Source organism: Dasypus novemcinctus, chromosome 14 (assembly GCF_030445035.2).
Source record: "Dasypus novemcinctus isolate mDasNov1 chromosome 14, mDasNov1.1.hap2, whole genome shotgun sequence".
NCBI lineage: Eukaryota > Metazoa > Chordata > Mammalia > Cingulata > Dasypodidae > Dasypus > Dasypus novemcinctus.
This window is the reverse complement of record NC_080686.1, coordinates 88,566,168-88,590,217: the sequence shown is the minus strand read 5'-3', so window position 1 is coordinate 88,590,217 and position 24,050 is coordinate 88,566,168. Positions and strand designations below refer to the sequence as shown.

Genomic DNA, 24,050 nt, shown 5'->3' with positions numbered 1-24,050 from the left:
AAAAGCCAAATATGAAGGTATCTTTCTAGAGTCCCCCACAGGCTTCCCACAATAAAATGCCAGAAAATTGGAGTTTGGGATAAGTTTGGAGGGGCATCTCAAGAAAACAAGTGAGAGTTCACCATAAGCTCTGCTAAAACAAAACACAGAGATGTACGAAACTGATTCTGCTATGATTTGGCCAATGAAAATTTTCAACTACAAATTTAGAAGTGTTTGAAAGAGAAAATTTTATTATAAAACTGTGTCATTTTAGCCCTAATCATTATAATGTGAAGCAGTTAATTTTTCAAGTTATATTTTATATCTTTTAAGGGAGAACAGTTTGCTTTTGTGTTATGTGGAGATTTACTGAAGTTTCAGGATATCGTCTGCATGTCAATAATCTTTTCAAATATACTGTAGACAAACTCAGTAAATTCTAACTGATTTAAGGCATTAAACCAGGTATTATAAAGTGCTTATTTATTTGGTCATTCATTGTTTCTTGAAATAATTCTATTAACTTACTAAAATGTTACACAGTAGAACTTATAAATTCCTTGACTGCTTTTCCTGTGTGACTGTGGTATTTTCAGAGAACTCAGAAAAGGATCTTATCTAATTGCCTCATTGGGCACAAGAGGAAAATGAGGTCCAGAGATATTAAGGGAATTTCCCCAAAATCAAAATTATTTAACAGAGCAGATTGCCCACTGCAATTACCAAGCCATTCTGGCCTTCTTTACGAAGCTATGTAAAGAAGCCCACAAGAAACAAAAGGACATGAGAGTTCATTCTTCATTTTATTTGCATGTTCCACAATGACTCATCCCACATATTGAATTCAAAAGAAAAACTGCATTTCCTCAGTATTAGCACTAGAGTTCATGCTAACAGTCATTTCTTTTAAATACCTAATTTATTTTACCCTTCATTTTAAATTGCAAATTAAAGCACATATTTACATGTTTATATACAAATAACTTCAAAAACAAATTAATCCTAATCTTGATCCAAAGAGTTTACACTTTAGAAGTAGTATGGTATATGCTTATATACATCCCCTTCCAAAAGTCTCTTACAACTTAGTGAGTTCCACATATTCATCCACAAATGGTTTTCCATTAAGCTTAATGAACCAAGTTCTTCATTTCTGAGTAAATAAGAGGAACTAATACAGAACACGCTTTGTACAGAACAGCACCACTACTGAAAAAGGCTCGAGGTTTTGTAATCCAAGGTTCCGATTTAAAGCAAAAATACGTGGCATAGAGTGCAACAGCAAAGAAGTGTCCAATTAAAATTAGAGGGTTAGGAGACAATCTATAATGGAAAAAAAAATATTGGTAAAATCCAGAAATTAAAATTTATTCATTAAAAAGTACCGATTATGTTTCATCTATAAAGCTAAGTTCACATTTTATATTTTGGAGGATTTGCTACGGTTAGGTCTGCCTGCTGAGTTGGATAGCAGGTACAAATTTTTTTTTTTTTACAAGAAACTACTTAGAAAACGACTCAGGAAAACCAAGTATCTCCTCTTATTCTAGTTTAAGTAAGTCTTATGTTTTAAGCTGTTTTCTTTCACTAATTTTGAGATGCCAGTCTAAAGCACCAGGATGGCCTGGCCTTTTGGGAGTCTAGATTTTTCAAAGGCTAATCGTATTCATATTCACATTACAGATGAATACAAAAAGACAAAACTTCTCTTTGCAAACTACTTTGTAAGAATAGCTCCACATACTGTCTGCACTATCAAAACTATTACTGTATTTCATGAGCCTCTGCACTTAAATTAACTTTTTAAAAACAAGTTACTCAGTTATTCATGTCTTCCACAGATTAGATCATGTGGAAAATCCACAGGCAAAAATCAAGCTTCTATTTTAATCAAGGGATTTTTAGCCCTTCTCCTTATAATCAATGCTGTTTCCCAGATGTAAAATACAGAACTAAATTTTGCCTTTTATTTTTCTCATTTCCCTGGGCTACATTCCAATTTGAATGCTAATGGATACTAAAATGATGAAACGTATAAGGAAGAAAGACTTTGCAGTAAGTTCTAAGAAAACCTGGAATATTTGTTTCTTCTGTGCATCAAAACAACTTACACAGAAAGGAGCCCAACAGGACCAGCAATACATTCTCCTCCAAGTTTGAAATAAAGAAAACAGGCTTTCCTTAGTTGATGCAGGGAATCTAAAATAAAATTTAGAAGTTACTCTCAGTCAAAATATTGAAGCACTCATTATGAAAAGGCATTAATGATATGACAAAAATTAATGAAGATATAACAAGTATTGCACCTTAGGTAATTTAACAAAAGCAAGTCCTGTAATTCCAGTAACCCAGGATCTCTCTTAAATTCTATTATCAATATTATGGATACTAATGTAAGTATTTATAAACTTTGTTCTGTTAGTAAATAATATGCCAAACATTTATGTATTGGAACTTAGCATTGTTTAAAAACTAATTCTTTGATTATGTTGTAAATTCATTAAATGAGGCAAAATACTCTTGTTTTGAAAACCCAATTCAGAAACCACATTTGTCTCTAAGATGGCCCAACCTATATCTCTAATAATTAGTAAATTATCAAGAATAGTTGCAAATAGTAAATAACAACAACAACAGTATCTTTTATCTGTATAGTTTTTTATACATTGGAAAGTAACTTATTAAACCCTCAAAACATGGTATAATCAATCAATAACCATTTTAATAATTTCCAACCAATACTCTTTTCAGTCAAGCTTATATTTTTCCTTATAACCTAAAAAATATGCAATAGGTAAACTTTTACTCTAATGAAGATCCTCCTTCCTCCAATCTTATATAACTTTTTTAAAAATGTTTTGTTGACAGATTCAAATTCATAAAAACTCCTAAAGAGCTTAGAAAAATCCCTAAAGAGCTTACTTAGTTCGTTCTTTTTTACTTGCCCAATCAGTTATTTTAACTTCCATGCCAATTAGCAAGAGAGATTTGTTTGGCAAATCACAATCAAAGAGGTGTTTTTCTTTTAGCAAGAGTGATGGTTATAGAGGCTACAGAAAGCACGTATACTATCCTCCTTTGTAATCAGATCACAAAACCACTTCACTAGGGCCTAGGCCAGGTCATAGGAATAGCTTTGTTGCAAATATATTCAAGTAATTGGATTGAGTTATATTTATTCTTGAAAACCTATAAGTCTAGTTTCATTAGCCTACCATTACTGATTTGTACACTGCTCTGGTTAGGAGGTGGCACAGTTGCCTTTTCCTCCATTTCTAACACTGCTTCTGCTATGTCATGTTTTCTTAATATGGAGTTTGACCATCACCTCTATACAATATGGGAAACAAAACCAAAAGCACTGGAATATTTCAAATGAGTAATGGGTAGCTGTACTCTGCCATTGTGCATTTTCAAAGAAAGATAAGAAACTCTAAACTTGACTTGAAGATCATATTCATTTTACAAAATACTACTTTGAAAAGAGACTAAAACTAAAAAGAGTAACAACTGTGTTGCCTTTTGATACATAGGTAGAAAGACCCTCCATCACAATCTGGAGCATTTAGGGATATGAATCATCTGGGTTTGGGCCAGGAATTAAAATAATGGACACGATATTGAAGTATAACTATCAATGTTGTCTAAGCAAGGACGATAGCTTTTTCAGACAAAGTGGTGTAACCATGATATTAGAAGCTAAAAATCTTGCTCTGCGATGGAGTTAAAAAGGACTACCAAGGTGGGAGTCAGCAAACTCAGGTAATGTTTCTAGCTTACTCACTAACTTGTAATAATCCTTCCTTCCTGGACTAAAAATCTACAATTCAGTAGTGCTCACTGAAAAATATCTACACTTACCATCTGTGGCAGAAAATAATTCATAAAGAGCCTGAGCAAGGACATTCACAACAAAGGAATGAGATCTTTTTCTCGCCCAATAGAATGATTTTTTGGCCTAAAAAAAGAAAAAGACCACTTATAATACGGTAAGAGAAAGAAAAAAAGCTCAAACTGATGTTTATAATCCCCTCAAACTGACATTTATTCTGGGGCCTTTTTACAGGCAATGCTGCCTTGTATTTGTCATTAAAAACAGAAAAATCTCCAAGAGCAATAAGTAACTCAATCATGTTTATGAGTAAAGTGGCCCATGCAATCCAGTGTTTCCTAATATTCAAACACAGAAACTTAGAAACTCTAAGACTTAGAGGTTGCAAGTCGAGTTCTTTAAGTCTAAACAGGACTGCCAAAGGACCTTTAGTATGCAGCAGGCTCCTAAGTACAGATCTTCTCATCAAAGCACCATTCTTTCTCCACCCCCACTCCCACCCCAGAAAGAAATATTTTGAGACATTTTTGTCAAAGGGTAATTTAATCTTACCTGAAAAACAGCTGCATCATCATAAAGATCAGGGATACCCTTTAGCAGTTTTCTCCATAGTTTAATATCTTTAAAAACAACAGTCATTCCTCCACCAGTAAGAGGATGCCTCATATTATATGCATCTCCCAAAAGAAGAACACCTATGAAGAGAATTAAAATAATGACAACGTGAAGCATCTCTGGAGACAAAAAAAAAAAACTAAATTCTGTTAATTTATTAAACTTAAAGATATAAGCTCGTACAGAAGATTGTGAAAATATGGGGGCAAACTCATGGCTTAAAATTTGTCAGTTTCACTAGGGCCTAGGCCAGGTCATAGGAATAGCTTCTCAAAATGTCGCTCAAGCAGTTGGGTGCCTGCTTACCACACGGGAGGTCCTGGGTTTAGTTCCCAGTGCCTCCTAAGACAACGAGCTAGACAGCAAGCTGATGCAACAAGATGATGCAACAAGGAAACACAAAGAGAGATGCAAAAAGCAGGGAGCAGATGTGGCTCAAGGGTTTGGGAACCTCCCTCCCACATGGGAGATCCAGGTTTGGTGCGCAGTGCCTCCTCAAAAAAGAAGATTGAGCTGACACAGCACACAATGAACAGACAAAGAGAGCAGACAGGAGCACAAACAATGAATGGGGGGAGAAATTTAAGAAAAAATTTTTGTCAAGGCAAAAATTTAAGAGTTGATTCAATTAAAAAAATGTCTATTGGGCAACTAATATGTGCCAGGTACTAGGGATAGGTCTCTGCCCTACAAAACTCAAATGCAAATCCATTGTTGTGCCAATGTCAATAACAATAAGACCCAACCTAATCACACAAATTCCTAAAAGTGAAGATCCTTTCCTGGCTGGGCTATAGAAATGAGACCAAAGATGAGGAAGAAGAATTTGAAGCATAAGAAAGATTCAGCCCACCAGTTGCTGGCTTTCAGGCTGGAGAAAGTGTGCCCCGTGTCGAGGAGTGCAGGCGGCCTCTGGAAACTGGGACTGGTCCTTGCTTGGCAGTCAGCCAGAAAATGGAGATCTCAATCCAGCAACTGCAAGGGACTGAATTCTGTCAACAACCCAAATGAACAAGGAAACAGAACTTCCCCTAGAGTCTCCAGAAAGAAATGTAACCTGCTGACATAAATTCCAGCCCTGGGGGACTCATGTTGGTTTCTGACCTTCAGAACTCAAGATAATAAATTTGTCTTGCTTAAATTGATTAAAATACAATACAATACAATACAATAAGAGGGAAGTGGATTAGGCCCAACAGATAGGGCATCCGCCTACCACATAGGAGGTCCAAGGTTCAAACCCAGGGCCTCCTGACCCGTGTGATGAGCTGACCCACGCACAGTGCTGATGCATGCAAGGAATGCTGTGCCACACAGGGTGTCCCCCAAGTAGGGGGGCTCCACGTGCAAGGAGTGCGCCCTGTGAGAGCCACCCAGCACGAAAAAAGTGCAGCCTGCCCAGGAATGGCACCACACACACTGACAGAGGACACAGCAAGATGACGCAACAAAACGAGACACAGATTCCGGATGCCACTGACAAGCGGACACAGAAGAACACACAGCGAACGGACACAGAGAGCAGACAACTGGGGGGGAAGGCAGAGAAGGGAAGAGAAATAAATAAAAAATAAATCTTGGGAAGCGGACTTGGCCCAATGGATAGGGCATCCGCCTACCACATGGGAGGTCCACGGTTCAAACCCCGTGCCTCCTTGACCCATGTGGAGCTGGCCCATGCACAGTGCTGATGTGCGCAAGGAGTGCCGTGCCACGCAGGGGTGCCCCCGTGTAGGGGAGCCCCACGCACAAGGAGTGCGCCCCGTAAGGAGAGCTGCCCAGGGCGAAAGAAAGTGCAGCCTGCCCAGGAATGGCGCCATGCACACAGAGAGCTGACGCAGCAAGATGACGCAACAAAAAGAGACAGATTCACATGACACTGACAACAACAGAAGCAAAGAAGAACACGCAACAAATGGACACAGAGAACAGACAACTGGGGGGGGAGAGAAATAAATAAAATAAATCTTTAAATAATAATAATACTTAGGAATATATTTAACAAAAGTACAAAACAATACTGTGAAAACTACACAACACTGAAAGAAATAAACCCTTACTTTTATGGTCAATTCATTTTTAACAAGGGTGCCAAAACAACTCAATAGGGCAAGAATAATCTTTTCAATGAATGGTGCTGGGACAACTGGATCCACAAACAAATCAATGAAGCTGGACCCCTTCCTCACACCATACACAAAAGTTAACTCAAAATGGATCAGAGAACTAAACATAAGAGCTAAAACTAAGAACTCTTAAAATATGGGAGTAAATCTTCGTGACCATGGATTAGGCAAAGCCTTCTTAGATATGATTCCAAAAGCACAAACAATTAAAGAAAAAAATATATGAGTGGGACTTCATCAAAATAAAAAATTTACCTACTTCAAGGATAATCATCAAGAAAGTGAAAAGACAACCCAAAAATGGAAAAAACATTTTGCGAAACTTACACCTGGTTTATATAAGGGACCTGTATCTAGAATATATAAAGAATTCTTACAACCCAAAAAAATTTTTTTTAATTTGCCCAACTAGAAAACAGGCAATGTCTTAATAAACATTTCTTCAAAGAAGATATACAAATGACCAAAAGCACATGAAAAGATGCTTGACATCATTAGGGAAATGCAAATCAAAACAGTGAGACACTACTTCACACATAAGCATGGCTATGAGCCAAAAAATAATAATTGTTGAGGATGCAGAAAAAGTAGAACTTTCATACACTGTTGATGGGAATGAAAAATGCGCAGCCACTTTGGAAAACAGTAAAAAGTCAAACACAAAGTTACCATATGACCCAGCAATTTTACTCCTAGGTATTATATACCCAAGAGAAAGGAAAATATATGTCCATACCCAAACTTGAATATGAATATTCACAGCAGCATTGTTCATTATTACCAAAAAGTGGAAATAACCCAAGTATCCATCAACTGATTAATGGATAAAGTGTTGTGTATCCACAACATGGAATTTTATTCAGCCATAAATGATTGATACATGATATAACATGGATGAATCTTAAAACAATGCTAAGTGAAAGAAATCAGTCACAGAATATCACATATTGTATGATTCCATTTAGATGAAATATCTAGAATAGGCAATTCTATAGAGACAGAAGGCAGATAAATGGTAGCCCAGGGCTGGGGGACTGGGAGGAAATGGGGTGTGACTGCTAAGGATAGAGTTTCTTTTGGATGTGATAAATATATTCTAAAATTGACTGTGGTGACGGTTGCACCAATCTGTGAATATACTAAAAACTGACATGTACACTTTAAACAGATGTTTGTGCATAATATCTCAATAAAGCTATAGAAAAATAAAACTGCAGTAAAGCTGTAAAATAAAAAGTTGCACCGATAATAAACTCCCATTCATTATCTACATCTCAGCTCTGCTTTATTTCTTAGGGAAAGTCGTCCCTTAACCACCCTTCCATTAAAAGCTCCCCTTCCTGCCTTGTATGTGTTCATAATAAGTTTGTGGTACATGAGTGAGTTTTTAACACAGCATTTATCAAGTGTGCTGAAATTATCTGTCTACATCCCTCACTAGAAAACTGCCTTCCCTAGCTAGGTCAAGGAGGGTATTAAATTATTGTATTCCCAATAACCAGCACAGTGACTTATATACACTATCAAATAACATATGATAAAACTAATCCACAGTAAGCAATTCTCTGCAACAATGTTATTTCCAGAGTATAAATTTAATCAAGTATATGTCATTTGGAATACTGACTCCTTTATAAAATCAGTCCAATAAAATGATACCTCGTTTGTTCACTGGTGAAGAAGGAAGAAAGCTTGCTGGCATGGACCTCAAACGAGAATTCTGAACAGCATCTAGGAATGGTTCTTTCAGGTGATCTGCAATTAATCCCATCCCCCAAATAGTTAAAACATTTCAATTTCAAATCATCACATTTTCTCATCAGGTATAAACAAATACCTACATACATCTGTTATGGTTTTACATATATATTTCATGATAAATCAAGAATTATCTTATTACTAAAATTACTCAAGCACTTAATTATTCACACTAATGACCTACTAAGGAATATAAGAGTAAATTAATACAAATAGACATAAAGCTGAATGAACAGAGAAGAGGCAGAAAGAGGCAAATTCAAATGAAATGAACCAGGGAGAAAACTACCACCTTCTTTTCCAAAGGTTAACTCTGATAGCTTTCATTTTTAAATATTTATTTACTATCACCACCATGTTCTAGTAATATAAGAGGAAACATACCACCAATTTTCAAATAGCAGGAGGGTATGTACACTAGAGTGTGTACAATACCAATCTGCTCTTCAGATTCTCCATCTTTAAAATGAAGAGACTGCGTTAACTCATTTGTGAAATACTTCCCATGTTTAATGTTCTGTGATTCTATTTGTACAAAAAGTGAACTTTATTTCATACAGTTCCCAGTATAATGGGAATGTAAAAGCAGAATGCCGGTGTCAAAAACAATTCCATTCATACAGGGAATTTGTGATCTAATATTACTATAAACCGACAAATGCTTTTCCCTCAGGATTTCAGACAGTCTGCTCCAATTAACTGCTGCATTAGAAAAAACACCAAATCTATACTATAAGGGGAAAAAATGCTAAAAAAAAAAAAAAAAACTAGGTCATTAACAATCCTTTTCCTTAATATGTACAACTTCAATTTTTCCATCTGAAAGCTTCAGAAATGGCAAACTGAGTGAAAATTTGAAATGTGTATTGTACGTATGTTAAAACTATCACTATTAAAAATCTATGTATACCTTCATTTCACTTCATTTCTGTTTAATATCTTATTACTAAACAGCGGTTTCACACAGTTTACCAAATAATTTGAAGAAAAAAATATTTAAACAAAATGTATTTGTAACAAGGTTAGTTTCCTACTATTATAGCCATATCAAAATTGGGAGGTTTTCCCTTCAATTTTTTCAAGTTCAGTTTTCTCATATTTCTTCTATCTCATTTTCTGGGAGGAGAGAAAAACAACTACTGGCCTTGAAAATTCTGGATTTTTTAAAATGTAATTCTGACTTTTTACAAAAATGTCCGAAATTTCATGACACCTTTCTATATTCAACTCAAAGTTCTAATGATCTCAAAGATCCCTCAGCACTCTCATGAACGGAAGACAGGTATGTGGTAGCAGGAATCTATGAACCAGACTGACTTGGGGTCAAGCTTGGTCCCACAACTTATTGATGGTTTATCCTTGGAAAAGCTAAGGAACCTCTCTGAACCTTAATTCCCTCATCTGTAAAACTGGAGATAATGATAATACCTACCTACTTTATAGGGTGTGCTATAGCAGTTTGATATGGTTATGAATTCCAAAACTAGATATTGGATTATGTTTATAATCTGGTCTGTACCTGGGTGTGATTAAGTTATGATTAGGGCTTTGATCGGGCCACGTCATTGGGGCATTGAGTCCCCACCCACCAAGGGGTAGAAACTCACAGATTAAAGCCATGGCAAATGACAGAGTTGGGGGTGATGTTGGAGTCTGATGCTGAAGTCTTAAGCTGGAGCCCCAGAAAGTAGGCACACAGAGGAAAGAGAAGCCAGCCCCAGGAAGAGAGGATGTGAGCCAGGAGAACAGAGGAATAGAGATGGCTCCTTAGACACGGCAGAAACCCCAGGGAGAGAGACAGAGCCATTCACCTGATAGTCTACAGGTGACCTTGTGGAGAAAACAGCTGAGCCCACAGGAACCCAGGAAGCCTGAACCCTCACAGAGGTCAGCAGCCATCTTGCTCCAACACGTGAAAATAGACTTTGATGAGGGAAGTAACTTATGCTTATGGCCTGGCATCTGTAAGCTCCTAACCCCAAATAAATACTCTTCATAAAAACCAACCAATTTCTGGTATTTTGCATCAGCACCCCTTTGACTGACTAATACAGGTGCTTATGTAGATTTTACACGAAATTATATTTGTAAAACAATTCATATACAGCATTCAATAAATGGTAGCTTATCATTAATACAAAAACAACAAAAAAATAGATAAGTATAAGAGAAATATCAAGATTCAGAGACAGCAGTTGCTATTGAGACTATCTTAAATATTATATGTCCATATTAATAATTATTCTGAAAACTATAAGACAAGATATATTGAAAACATCTTTTTTTTTTTTTTAATTTTAAGATTTTGTTATTTGCTACTTTAAATAGTTCAGCTCCAGTGTATCTGACTGACTGGATGCATTTTTTACCTGCCACCTTATCTCTGACCTATTTTAGACAGAGCTTCAGTGAGTCCTGAAGATGGAGAATACAATGGTAGTGAAATCCTATTTCTTACCAGGTAACTGTGGGTAAATTTTTTCAGTCATGTATTCTCTTAAATTCCTTGGCATTTCTCCTCGAATATCAACAAGTACTCGAGTTTCACTGGATGAAATTTGGTAGATGAGAACTGGACTTGGATTAGTTAAAACAAGTTCAGCATGTTTTGCTTTAAACTGTGGTGCATTCTAGAAAAAAATATATATTTTAATAACTTGGAAATTTCACATTGCTTTTATTTCCCAACATAACACTTCTACCATACCTTCATAAGAAAGCCAACAAAATGAGAAGAAACAGAAACTTTATTGGAGACCAGGTTTTTCCTGAACTTGGAGAAAAGTCCATCTGCAATAACAGTCAATGGAGCATGGAGTTCCTATACCAGAGATAAAGAATACTCAGCTAAAAAGTCAGAAGTAACAGCAAAGGACCATTCTTTAAAAATGTGCATGAACAGATTTAAATATATTATCAGATTTCATTTGGAAGGTATTTGAAAAAGCAGTTATGCGAAGCTTAATTAATGGCCAATATTTAGAAAGACACTTCCTCTGAGACCCTGGCAATCAACTTTCCTTCTCAGGTCTACCATCCAAAAACATCTGGGAATACTCTACACTTTGATGGACAGTAGGGGAATTAACTACAAGGTAAGCTTGGACCATAGAAGACTGAATCTCATTACAAATTCTAAGGTTCAGTCAAAAACCCTTTTATTCTAGATTTTTTTTTTTGAGGTACCGGGGGCTGGAGATTGAACCCAGGACCTCCTATGTGGGAAGCCAGTGTTCAACCACTGAGCCACATCGGCTTTCCTGAATTGGTTCAATTTTTTTTTTTTTTGCTTGTTGTTTACTGCTTTTGTTTTTTCAGGAGGTACCAGGAACCAAACCAGGGAATTCCCATGTGGGAGGTGGGCACTCAACTGCTTGAGCCACATCCACTCCCATATTCTAGAATTTTTTAACCTGCATATGGCCAATCAGTTGGTACACATGGATACATGTACATGTGTATATATATAACTATACTAAAAGCAGAGAAAACTCTGACATCTCCCTCACTGGAGTACAATTTCTAGGAGTTGGTAACCCTAAGGAACATTCAAAGAATCAATGGTTTATTTAGCCTCTGGCCCTCTGGCTCGTTCTTTTCTTCTATGAAGCCAACATGAGCATATACTGGAAGCTATTTTTCCTGCTATCCCCCCAAAGATTCTCCTATATTTTATCTTTTTGATTTAAACAACACTTCATTTTATCCTACTTATTTCTTTTATGAATTCTTCCTTTTCATCTCTTCTAATTCCCTTTAGTGTATATTTCTTACTTCAGTTTTTAATACTGTTAATATAGAGGCATTTAAATTATTTTGAATAGCATTTTGAGGTGCTCTAGAGAGCCATGTGTTGCAACCTAAAGTCCATCAGCCCATTTGCTGCATAATAAATTGGTGACTCTACCTTTTTAAAAAGGAATCAAAGAAAAATGAAGGAAAAAAATCTTAGGAGGCAACAGCCATTTGATAAATCTCACCTTGATGTCTCCAGTTTCTTTATCCTTATATTGAACTCCCAGCACAGTATCATCTTCCTCTAGTAATTGTAGTGCAACACCTTCAATAAACTTTGTACTACAGGATAAATTAACAGAAATAAATTTCTATAGTAGCACACGTGAGCAATTTAAATTGAGATATGATAAATTCCTTATTCCTTATATCCAGTTTACCGTGTCATAGAATTGTGCAAGTTACTAAAATTAACAAATAAAAACATTTATACTATTTTGATATTAAAATCAAATTATCCTAGTTATATTCTACTCCTGCATAATCTTAATTTAAATTAATTATATTGAAACTGGACAAAGGCCATTTACAAAAGAAAAAAATACAAATATCCATAAAACATTTAGAAAAACTTCACTATTAAACAGTGACTATTAGAACAAAAAACTACCACTTGCTCCTAGAAAAACCAAAATTTTTAAACAAAATAAGACTCAGCTGTGGCAAGAGTTAGGGGGAAAAGTCAGTATCTTTCCATCATCACATGGAGCAACTTGTAAAATTCTGCATGATGATGATAACGAATAGTGCTATTAAATGTCTGCTTATTAAGTGCCGAACAATACAAAGTTGTTTACTTACTTGTCTCACATAATTCTCACAACAGCCCTACTGGACAGATGCTACCTACCCAATTGTTACAGTTCAGCTTGCAGAAATTATGTCAATTTTTGATATATGAGGATGTTTGTTGCAACATTATATAGTCAAAAAGTAGAGAGGATATATGGCGGCGGACTTGGCCCAGTGGTTAGGGCCCCCGTCTACCACATGGGGGGGTCCGCGGTTCAAACCCTGGGCCTCCTTGACCCATGTGCGGCTGGCCTGTGCGCAAGGAGTGCCGTGCCACGCAGGGGTGTCCCCCACGTAGGGGAGCCCCACTCACAAGGAGTGCGCCCCACAAGGAGAGCCGCCTAGCGCGAAAGAAAGTGCAGCCTGCCCAAGAATGGTGCCACACACACGGAGAGCTGACACAACAAGATGATGCAACAAAAAGAAACACAGATTCCCGTGCCGCTGACAACAACAGAAGTGGACAAAGAAGAGAAGACACAGCAAACAGACACAGAGAAAAGACAACCGGGGTGGGGGGGAAGGGGAGAGTAATAAATAAATAAACAAATCTTTAAAAAAAAAAAAAAAAAGAATCTAATTCCTGAATATTTTTTAAAAAGAGAGGATGTAAATGTCCATCAAATAAACTGTATGTCAATAAATAAATTGTAGGTCATCCATACCAGGAAATGTCATGAAACTATAAAAAAAATTTCAAAAAATACTATATATTCATATATTTGTGTGTTTGTGTGTATGCACAAACACATTGAAAAAAGTTGGAATGACAAAGAACAAACACATCATTAATAGGTTTTAGAATTATGTGTGGTTTTTATTTTCTAATATATCAACAATGAATACATATTACTAATGTAATGATATAGAAAAGTATTTTGAAAAATGAGATTTTTATCGCAATTGATTAAAAATTATATACATCCAGAGAAATTTTGCATACCCCCACACTCATACATGGGGAGTGGGGGAAAAGAACTGGAATTTATTTACCAAATTATTAACTGTAGTTATTTCTAGTCGGAAGAATCAATCATGGATAATTTTTATGACCTTTATATTTCTGGGTATTTTTCAAATTTTCAAACATACTTTTCTTCCATGGACATCAAAAGTCCTTTCAGTCGTGAAAATAAGTCCATTTACTTCTTCACTTGCTATGTCAACACTTAAAGACTATGCCAATTATATGAGGGTTCTCATGTTTAAAACTTCCTCAATTATAGTGTTTAAAGGCTAGATGCAAATATATTGATAATTAAGAGAAGACAATCCTATTAAAGTTAAGTTCTTAGAAAAATGGGATAGGGATTTTTCTCTTGCAATCCTCTGTCCTAACTTAATAGGACGCAACATAACCACAAATCCAAATGCTCAAATGGGTACTCATGGACTTATTCCTTAGTTAAAACTGTATTCTTCAAATTCCAACACACAAAAATTACAAAATTTATTTAGTCAAAGGAAAATTATCTATAGTCTATATCATGCAAAGGAAAATTCTCCGATTGATATTCAGAACTAAAACTCTTTTCTAATTTATGGTTATCTTAATAGTTATGTTCTAGCCCACACCAAAAACACATAAGAAAAAAATCTACAAAAAAGTATGCAAGGGTAAATTTAAATTTTAGTTAATTTCTTAACAATATATATCTGATCTGAAGCTATAATCTTACTTGGGCTCTGCCATAGCTGCTTTCCGGAGACTCATGATGAATCTTCCATGATGGAAAGCCCTTCCACTCTGCACTTGATTGTCTTCTGTCAGAGGGTAGGGAATTAGAACCTCTGGTTTGTTTTCGTAATCATGAATTATGTAGCCATCTACAACCTGGGCATCAAAGCCTTCCACTGTACCTGCAAAACAATTCAGTTCAAAAAAATCAATTTTGTTTATATGCCCAAAGTATACTAGGCACCAAAAGGGATACAGAGACACTGAAAATGAGCCTTTATGAAGCTGTGATACCATTTGGAGAACTGGACAATATAACTGTTTCAGAAATCTAATTCTTCTGGAAGATAATGGCAGTCTTAGCAAATCTGTAACATCACTTAAGGAAAACCACACTTAAAGCTATTTCAGAGGGGAAGCAGACTTGGCCCAATGGTTAGGGCATCCATCTACCACATGGGAGATCCGCAGTTCAAACCCCCGGCCTCCTGGACCTGTGTGGAGCTGGCCCATGCGCAGTGCTGATGCGCACAAGGAGTGCCCTGCCACGAAGGGGTGTCCCCGCGTAGGGCAGCCCCACGTGCAAGGAGTGCACCCCGTAAGGAGAGCCGCCCAGCGCAAAAGAAAGTGCAGCCTGCCCAGGAATGGCGCCACCCATACTGAGAGCTGACACAACAAGATGATGCAACAAAAAGAGACACAGATTCCCATGCCACTGACAACAATAGAAGCGGACAAAGAAAAATACACAGCGAATAGACACAGAGAACAGACAACTGGGGTAGAGGAGAAAGGGGAGAGAAATAAAATTAAACAACTATTTCAGATTTGTAATTCCATTTTACCTAAGAAAGATAAGCAAGAAAATGCAATGTGAAATAACCCACAATCCTCTATTGAATAAAACTGTCTGTCTTTATAGATACAATAATAACTTCAGTCCCTTTCATCACTTTTTTCAAAGTATGGATATGTAGTATTTGCACAAAATCAGAAAAAAGGGAATAAAATAAGCAAAGTGAAGACTCCAAAAAAGACCCAATTTATACATAAAGGCTGAATATATGAAAAAGTAGATTTCCCAAGCCAAAGAGAAAGGGTAATTTATTTATTACTAAATATTGGTAATTCCATAAATACTATAACTAAGATTCAGGATATAATACAAAGTAATTTTTTAATCAAATAATGGAAACACTAGCAGCATAAGGAATATTGAATTCATCAGATCTGTGTAAAAATGACTTAAATTTGAAAACAGTAAAAGAAGTTGCAGTAGAAAAAAAATTCAAAATTTCAATAGAAAATATAACATTCTTAACGTGTCACTGAAAAATAAGAAACATAAAACTAACCTATAAAATGAAAAAGGAGAAACAATACCTTAGGGAAATATTTATGTCAAATAGAACAGAAGACCAATATTTATGATATAAAAGTTACTCATTAAATTCATAGGAAAAATATTAAAGCCAATAATGGCAAAAGTACACAGATGATTCACAAAGCAATACAGAAATATTGAGCAAATATAGGAAAATGGGCAAAACTTGATTTTTAAAAAAAAATCAATGAAATAAAAATTGAAATAAGATAACAAATCTACCTAAATTGCTAGTGAAATTATTATAAAACTGACAAATTTATAATTACTTGTGGTACTACAACATTTTAGGAAGTAATTATAGCAATAATTATCAAGAACAAAAAAGTAGTTAATACCCTTTAATGTAAAAATTTTAGTCTTGGAAATTCACCTAAGAAATTTATCCTAAATATATAATTTCTGATTTTAAAGTTATATGCAAGAATTGGTTAGGTACAATGTTATCTATAATAAAGAATAACCAATAATAACCTAAATATTCATCTAAAGGAAAAAAATAAAGTATATTATGAAGTATCAACTGTGAAAATACTATGCATAGGCTTAAAATGAGGCTGATAAAGAATGGTCAGCAATTGACCATGATGTGCAGTGGTGCTCAGAGATGTATTCACCAAATGCAATGAATGTCTCATGATGATGGAGGAGATTGTTGTTATGGGGCGACGAGTGGGGTGAGGGTGGTGGAGAGTGTATGGGGACCCCCTATTTTTTTAATATTATATAAAAAAAAAAAAAGGTCAGCAGTATTGGAAATATATTTGCTGTAAAGTAGAAAAGTAGACTGTAGGATATATATTAAAATACTTAAATGTTTAAATACATTGAAATATATCAAAATGAAGTATATTTAATCTCATTTATTATGAAAGAAAATATGTAATGAACTATTTGTCACATCTGTGTTAGGATCAAAATTAATTCATTTTCTGATATGGTTTTAAAATTTAAAATATTAAAATTTAGTCAGGGACAAACTGGATCAATTTTTATCACATCTGTCCTAGGATCAGAGTAAGTTTTTTGATCTGGTCTATGAAGTCCAGTCAGTGACAAGTGGACAGATACACTAAACACTCCCAAATAGCAGTATATTTAATTTGGATCTCAGCATACCTAATAGATGTTTGGAGTTCACGTAGTATTTCTGTTTATCTAGCTAATGAAACAGTTTGTTTTCACAATCCATAACTGTGTTACAGGTGGACTTTAAATGCTAAAGCTGGCCCATTAAGGACACACCAGAAAATCTAAAAAATAGCATAGTAAAATTTTTCTTTAGATAGACAATCTTAAGACAAGATACAAACAATGTCTAATTTAAGACTTCTTGGACTATCTGCCCCTATATTAGCTTTACTGATAAAATATGACAGAGTTTGGACACTTACTTTGTTGAGGAGGCAGGAAAATAGTATCTAAATCTTACTAAAATTCTTGGTTCATGAACACTAGATACTAATAATTTTAAAGCCAGGGACATAATGTATAGCTATTACTATCCATGAATCATAAAGCTCCATACTTGCGATGTTAGACTACTGGTTAACAAGCAGATAAACTAAAACGAAAAGCCCTCTTTCACATTAAAAAAATGTTCATTTTTTAAAAATGGATAGGCTAGCTCAAAAGTTTAAAAAACAAAAAACAAAAGAGCAGGTCACTCCCAGACAGGATGTGGGAGTCCCCATGTGCTAGGGACGCTGGAACTTAGCACCAGACATAAATTTCTTGTCAATGAAGTAGACAGACCAGAAAAACTCAACTAAACTGCCCTGAGACATGGCCTGAAAGTAATCTATCACTGTAGGCTATGAGTGGAATCACCCACAGGAAATCCCAAAATAATGCAGTGCCATGAACTGTAGTAGAGTTGAACCTGAAGCTGACTACAAAGTGTACAATAAAATAAGTATTTATAAAAGCCAAAAAGTTTTAAACCAGAACCTAGGAATAAACATAACAAAAAAACACATACAATCTGTGAAACTTTACTTAAATACATTAAAGAACAAACATTCTTGGTCAGCAAATTCCAACTGTAAAGATGTCAATTTTCTCCAAATTAGGCAATTGATTCAATGCAATTCCAATCATAAGCTTGCATTTTTTTCATAGAACTGGAAAAACTGATTCTAAATTATATATTGCAAAGCAAAAGGCAAAGAAAAGCCAAGATATTTCTAAAGAAAATAAAGTTGGGGAAAGAAGCTTTTCACACTAGATATATGTTACAATACTTAAACTAGAACATATTTTAAGAGTTTTAGATAATAAGCTTGAATCAGAGAGTAACCAGTTCCCCAAATAAAAATCCATACCCAGGGTGGGTCTTGTACCAAAAAATCCATACCCTGCAAATGACCACCCCAAGTGCTCCTATTATCCTATCTTACCACACCTGAGGGGAATTTAATAGCATAATGAATATTAAAACTGGGCTCTTATTGATGATATGTGGCCTAACTACAACACTTTAGAGAGTCCCCTCATGCCTGGACTGCCTGGATTGCATGGACTGAGGCTTACAGCCACAACTCTGGAGACATCCCCTAAAGCTAGATCCATAATTCTGTGTTCAGCCATTAGTTCAGGAGCATTTCGGGTTGCCCGATGTTCAACTTAAAGTTACCAAAATCCTGTCTCTAGATGTTGTCACATCTGCCTCAAGTGAACCTCATGCACGGTGATACTTAGGAACTAACAGGACAGAGAGATGCGGCTTCTTTCTCACCTCACAACCTGGGCCTATTTCCTGCCCTGCTCCTCAAGAGCAGAAAGTATCTGTCCTTTCTCAGTACCAAGTACAGCACCAGCACCTCACACAAAGCAGGCAGTTAATAAATATTTCGTAAAGAAATAGTGGTGTTTAAAAAACAATGGTTGAATGGATGAATGATGCTTAAGTGAAAGATACTAGGTAATAACACTTACTAAAGGAGAAACATAACAGGCACTTTGAAAATGATAGTTCTCTTCTCCCTTATTACTAAAATTCATGCTCTCATTCTAGGAGCTTCCAGGTCCTTTATTTTGACCCTTACCATTTTTTAGCCACTACATTACATCTCATTAAGCCTACCTTGTATCTCTTCATACTACTAAATGGTTATTTTCTCCTTTTCTCATATTTTCATGAATTTGCATGAAAAAAAAACCTTTATAAATGAAAATAAAATGGAATGCCTTTTTACTAGTCATGGGATAGTCTAAAATGAAGAGTTTGCTTATACCACAAAAACTCTCCTGAAAAATCAATATGAACCTACCTTCAAGACCAAGGTCTTTAAGGACATGATAGCCACCCGGCTGCAGAAATTCTCCTACTATCCTGTCAGGCTCTTTTAAATCTCTCTCAATTACTGTCACTTTTCTTCCATCTCTGGAAAGCACTGCTGCCAAAGTAGAGCCAAGTACGCCAGCTCCCACAATGACAACTTCAGGATCATTTTGGGAAGTTATTGATGCAGTGGCAGCTGTTCCTGTTAAGGTTGTTTCTGAAATAGTGGTTCCTTTTCTGCACTGTTTTAAAAAAATAATAATAATTATGTTTCCACATTTGTTACCCTCAAATCATACTATTATAGGTACACTGGATTTTTGTATCATAGGAAAAAGCCAGAACCTAAACATTATCAAACCAAATTAACTTTCAACTATTAAATTCAGATCATACATAAAATTCAATGATATAAAAATATTGGGTTACATTAAAAATTTATAATATACCAGTAAAAATTATATATTCCTTTACCAAATCTATTTAGAAAATGCTGTCATACATGGATGTTTAGAAATCCACACCAGGCCAAATATAATAAACTTTATAAGGGGTTTCAAAGACTTATTAGGGCAGATTCTATCATTAATTACCAAGTTTTTCAAATATATACTGTGCACCTAACCAGACGCAAATTATATACAACTTCTGATATGACTTATTTAGCACCTTTTAGCTAGTTCTACTATTCAATTTCTCCTTCTGGATTTTCACTTCAAAAATCTATCATAATCTAAAAACCCTTTTATGTAACTGAAAAATTGTTAAAACCTGGTTATTAATCTATTGAGGATTACTCAAGTCAACAAAACTCCAAAAGAACAAAATAATTCATACTGCTCTTGGGTTTTGACTTGTTTATAATTTTAGTCCTTAACATATAAGGATATATTTAATTTATCCCGCCTTTTTTCCCCCATGCTGATACTCCAAGAAGGCCTGGTCAATTGATGCCCCAATTTAAGAACAAGAACAAATAGTAAACTCTTTCACTGGTTGGGCTGATAGCAAAAACTTTAACTTTGAAAACAAGAACTTTGAAACAGGATACAAAAGCCCTGTTTTAAGAGATTTATAACCATGTCATGGTTGTTTTTTAAATGTCATGGTTGTTCTTTAAATGAAAAATTCAATCTTGTAATAAGTATTTGTTTTTGGTAGATGAATTCACAAATTTGAATACATTTAAGATACTGAATTACAAGGAACCATCCTGCTGAGTTCTCAGGCCTTAATGATTAAGGTAAGACTAAATGCCACTTGATGGGGTTTAATTTTGTTAAAAAATTTTCAGAAATAAAGGAAGGAGATGCATCTTAAGATTTTAATATTCACCCAGCCTTCTTTTACTTCCACAATGCACTGGGGCTTTGTCCACTCCATTTTTTAAAATAATTTCTCTTATTGAAATACATTTTTGTCCTTACCAAGGAAAAAAGACAATAGAATCTGTTCTTCCCAACAGTATTTCTTAATGACCATAAGAACTGACTATATGTAAATTACTGTTCTAGGAACACAGCAAGCCCCTTTAGTCATCTTATTCATTTTTTATTAGTTTTTTCTTCAGAAATTTTCCCTGTTAACACACACACACACAATCTTGGTAGGAGAACGCTAGAGGAAGGCTTTCAGAGCCTGGTTAGTAAGGGAAGCACTAATTAGAATTTAGTACTCAAAAGATCACATACAGTCAAACAACTCCTTGGTTAGAACAGAAAGCTGAGACACTCACAAAGGAGAACCAATATTGATGGCTGGCAACCTAATTTTCCTGCCTAAAAACTTCTCTACACAACATGCTGGCAGCATTCCAGCCAACTGGACTAATACTCAGTTACTCCAAGGGCAGTTATCTCAGAAAACAATACAAAAGACTTCAAAGTGAGAATTAAGGATTCCCTCCCTCTACCTCTTACGCCATTCCTCCAATTCACACCCACCATGCTGCTGAACTCATTTTGCACATCTCCAAATGCTCCTAACAGATGTATACTATCTTCAGACTGTTCATAAATACTTACTCTTTATTAAGCTGTTATGGACCAGGCATTCTGCAAACATTCAATCATTTAATTCTGTAACTACCTGTAAAATTCTTAAGAGATATAAAGCAATTGCCAAGGTCTCACAGCTAGAAGTGGTGGGGCAAAAGTTCTAAACCTTGTCCCTTTCTTCTCTAAGGTTGGCTAATCTGTATACATTAAATCTGTAATAATGTAGATACAGAACCTCAAAGGAACATTACTTTATAGGCCACTTGCCCTAATTCCAAGCCACCATCATTTCCCACTTCCTCTACTGTTGTATTCTTTGCCCAATCTCCATTTCCATTCTTGTACCCCTATATCCATTCTCCACCAACAACTGAAATGTTCTCTTCAAAAAATTAAAATCAAATATTGTTACGCCCATGCTTAAAGCCCTCCAGTGCTCCTGGGAAAACATCCAGACTCCCATGGTCAATGGGCCCTAAATGATCTGGCTTCCCATGATCTCTCCCCAGTCATCTCCCACCATTCTCCTCCTGGGCTCTCTTTTCAAGGATCATAACAACTGCCCATGTATTTGAAGACCTAGCCTTTGACTCAGGAACACTACTGCGGGATACCCCACATAACTTTTTGCCCGTAACTTTGCATTTTTTCTTTGCTTATTTTTCAAATTGTTCTATTAGTTTCCCCAGCCAGCTGTCACTTCTTATAAGCAACAGACCAGGATGTAGCAGATTATCTTCTTCCCAGGTACAAATACAATCCTCACCGAAGGATTTAAATAAAATGGCGTTTGTTTGGTTTTTTAATCACAGAATTGAGTCTGGCCTCATTCAAAATGAAATTCTAACATCTCATTTCACTTTTCAATATTCAACCTGTTGAGGCTCAACCAACTCTAAAAGAAACAAATGTTTTCTTGTTCAATCATTCCTAAGAATGTCAAGGATGAAGCCAAGGAACCATCAAAAAGCTTTAGGAATAAAAACTACATGAGAATTTATACCAGAGTATCTAAGCTGCCACCATTTTCTCTTCTGAAGAAAACTTCCATTCCTAATTAAAAATAAATAAAATAATTGAAAATAAAAGGACGCCTTCATTTGCCCAGTTTAAATTCAACCTACCCTCCTGGACTGGAGCTGTTCTTTATTTTCTGATCCGGGTGGTGATTTGGCCCAGAAGAAGCCAATGAAAGGCAAAGCCGACAGAATATCCGAGAACACCGGGAAGTGGGACTCGCTGTGCCCCCGCCCGAACAGGCCCCCCGTCCGGTAGCGACAGCGGTAGGAGAGCACCAGGCCCAGCGACAGGAACACCAGCACGCACAGCAAGAGCTCCTTGTTGGCCAAGGTGATAAAGTCCCCGCATTTCTTATAGAAGTAGGTGAAGGTGGCAATGCCAAGGAAAGTCCACATGGCTCAATGAATTGGTGGCCCTGGTCAACGATGAGCTTCTTTTTTCCCTTTGGGGGAGGGTTGAAACGTAAGAGGTTGTCCCCCAAATGTATACTCAAAGGGAGGATGGAGAGCTGGACAAACCCCTGTAAACACTGTCACCGGATTACAATTCAAGTCAGAACAACGTTTAAAATCACAAAATGTTAGTATAAAAGTATCCTGAAGAGAGGGGGAGGGGAGGTGGTTTGTACAGGCCTTAAAACCGATTATTTAAAAAAGCGCCGGCTCCACGAGCTCCGCATGAGACACTCTCCTCATTGAGGCAATCCATTTTCTTTCCTCCCCGGATGGGGTGGTTGCTGGTGATGTCTTATTCTGATGTCGGCTCGTCGTGCCGTAGAATTTTTCTTCTCTATCACTAGCAGCAGCGTCCCTTTCAGAAGGAAAAGGGGGGAGAAATTAAAAAAACAAAAACAAAAACAAAAAACACTTCGGCGATGAGAAATATAAAATGTGGCCTCGCCTCTGCAGCCAGCGAAGTGCCCCGGCAGCGTCTAGACAGCGCGAGCGCTGTTAGCAACCGCGGACGCGGAATAACCACCCAAACCACCCTCGGAGGGACAATTCCCGGGCTTCTTTCTCAACCAAAAATGGCCTCGGACTCAAGGTTTCGGCTTTCGGCAAGGAAACCCAGCCACTATCTCCAAGCCGTCCTCCTCAGCGCGGCTCCCGAGCCCCCAGCCCCGAACCTTCCAATCCGCAGGAGAAAGGCGGTCTCCCGAGACCTTGCCTCAGAGGCCGGCGGCGGCAGCTCCAGGCAACCTCCTCACCAGCATGCCCGCGGGCGGAGACGGCGGCAGCGCTGTCTCTCCTCCGTGCCGCGCTACCGCAGTAACCAGAGTAACCGCCCCGCGCCCCCACCTCGCCGCCGCGCCCCGCGCGCCCGGGGGGGCGGAGGTAGGCGCCCAACAGGCGCAGGACCGGGGGGCGGGGCTCCAGGGTCCGAGCTCGCCCCGCCCGGCGCCTCGGCCCCGCCCGCCGCCGCCGACCAATGAGGGCTCGCACCGCGCGGTAGGCCGAGATGGCGCTATGCGGGGTTTGGCCAATCGCAGACGGCGGAGCCCACGCGGCGACGCCCGGAGAGGCGCTAGGGCGATGTTGCGTGGTGTGGGATGGGGACGAGAGGTTGGGGCGCGCCGGCTGGGTCGGGGGGCGTGGGCTGCGGCCGCTCCTGACGTGTGCTTGGCGCGGCCGCCCAGGTGCTGGGGTTTTGCCGGAAAGATACGCAGTTGGTTTTGAGGAAAACCGTGCGGGGACCTTCGCCGCCAAATGTCTGATGTTTCAGGCCATCCGCGAGCACTTATTGAGTGCTTACTCCGTGCCAGGCCCGGGGTCACAAATGATTCCGGCA

The 24,050-nt window shown here is 37.2% G+C and overlaps 1 protein-coding gene across 4 annotated transcripts; it reads right to left on the bottom strand.

Moving 5' to 3' along the window:
• Window positions 1–766: 766 nt before the first annotated feature.
• Window positions 767–23,643, bottom strand: SQLE (squalene epoxidase). Of its 4 annotated transcripts, none has more exons than XM_058276031.1 (12): window positions 23,430–23,643; window positions 22,367–23,072; window positions 19,235–19,487; window positions 14,580–14,760; window positions 12,294–12,390; window positions 11,021–11,134; window positions 10,772–10,943; window positions 8,215–8,310; window positions 4,367–4,509; window positions 3,844–3,940; window positions 2,094–2,181; window positions 767–1,305 (listed from the first exon to the last, which is right to left on the bottom strand). In XM_058276031.1, the coding sequence occupies exons 2-12, from the start codon at window positions 22,655–22,657 to the stop codon at window positions 1,113–1,115; spliced, it is 1,725 nt and encodes a 574-aa protein (XP_058132014.1). In that variant the 5' UTR covers window positions 22,658–23,072; window positions 23,430–23,643; the 3' UTR covers window positions 767–1,112. The 4 variants fall into 4 exon arrangements, with proteins under 4 accessions (XP_058132014.1, XP_004453012.1, XP_004453014.1 ...); XM_004452955.4 differs by having other exon boundaries at window positions 23,389–23,628; XM_004452957.5 differs by having other exon boundaries at window positions 23,425–23,609.
• Window positions 23,644–24,050: the final 407 nt, after the last annotated feature.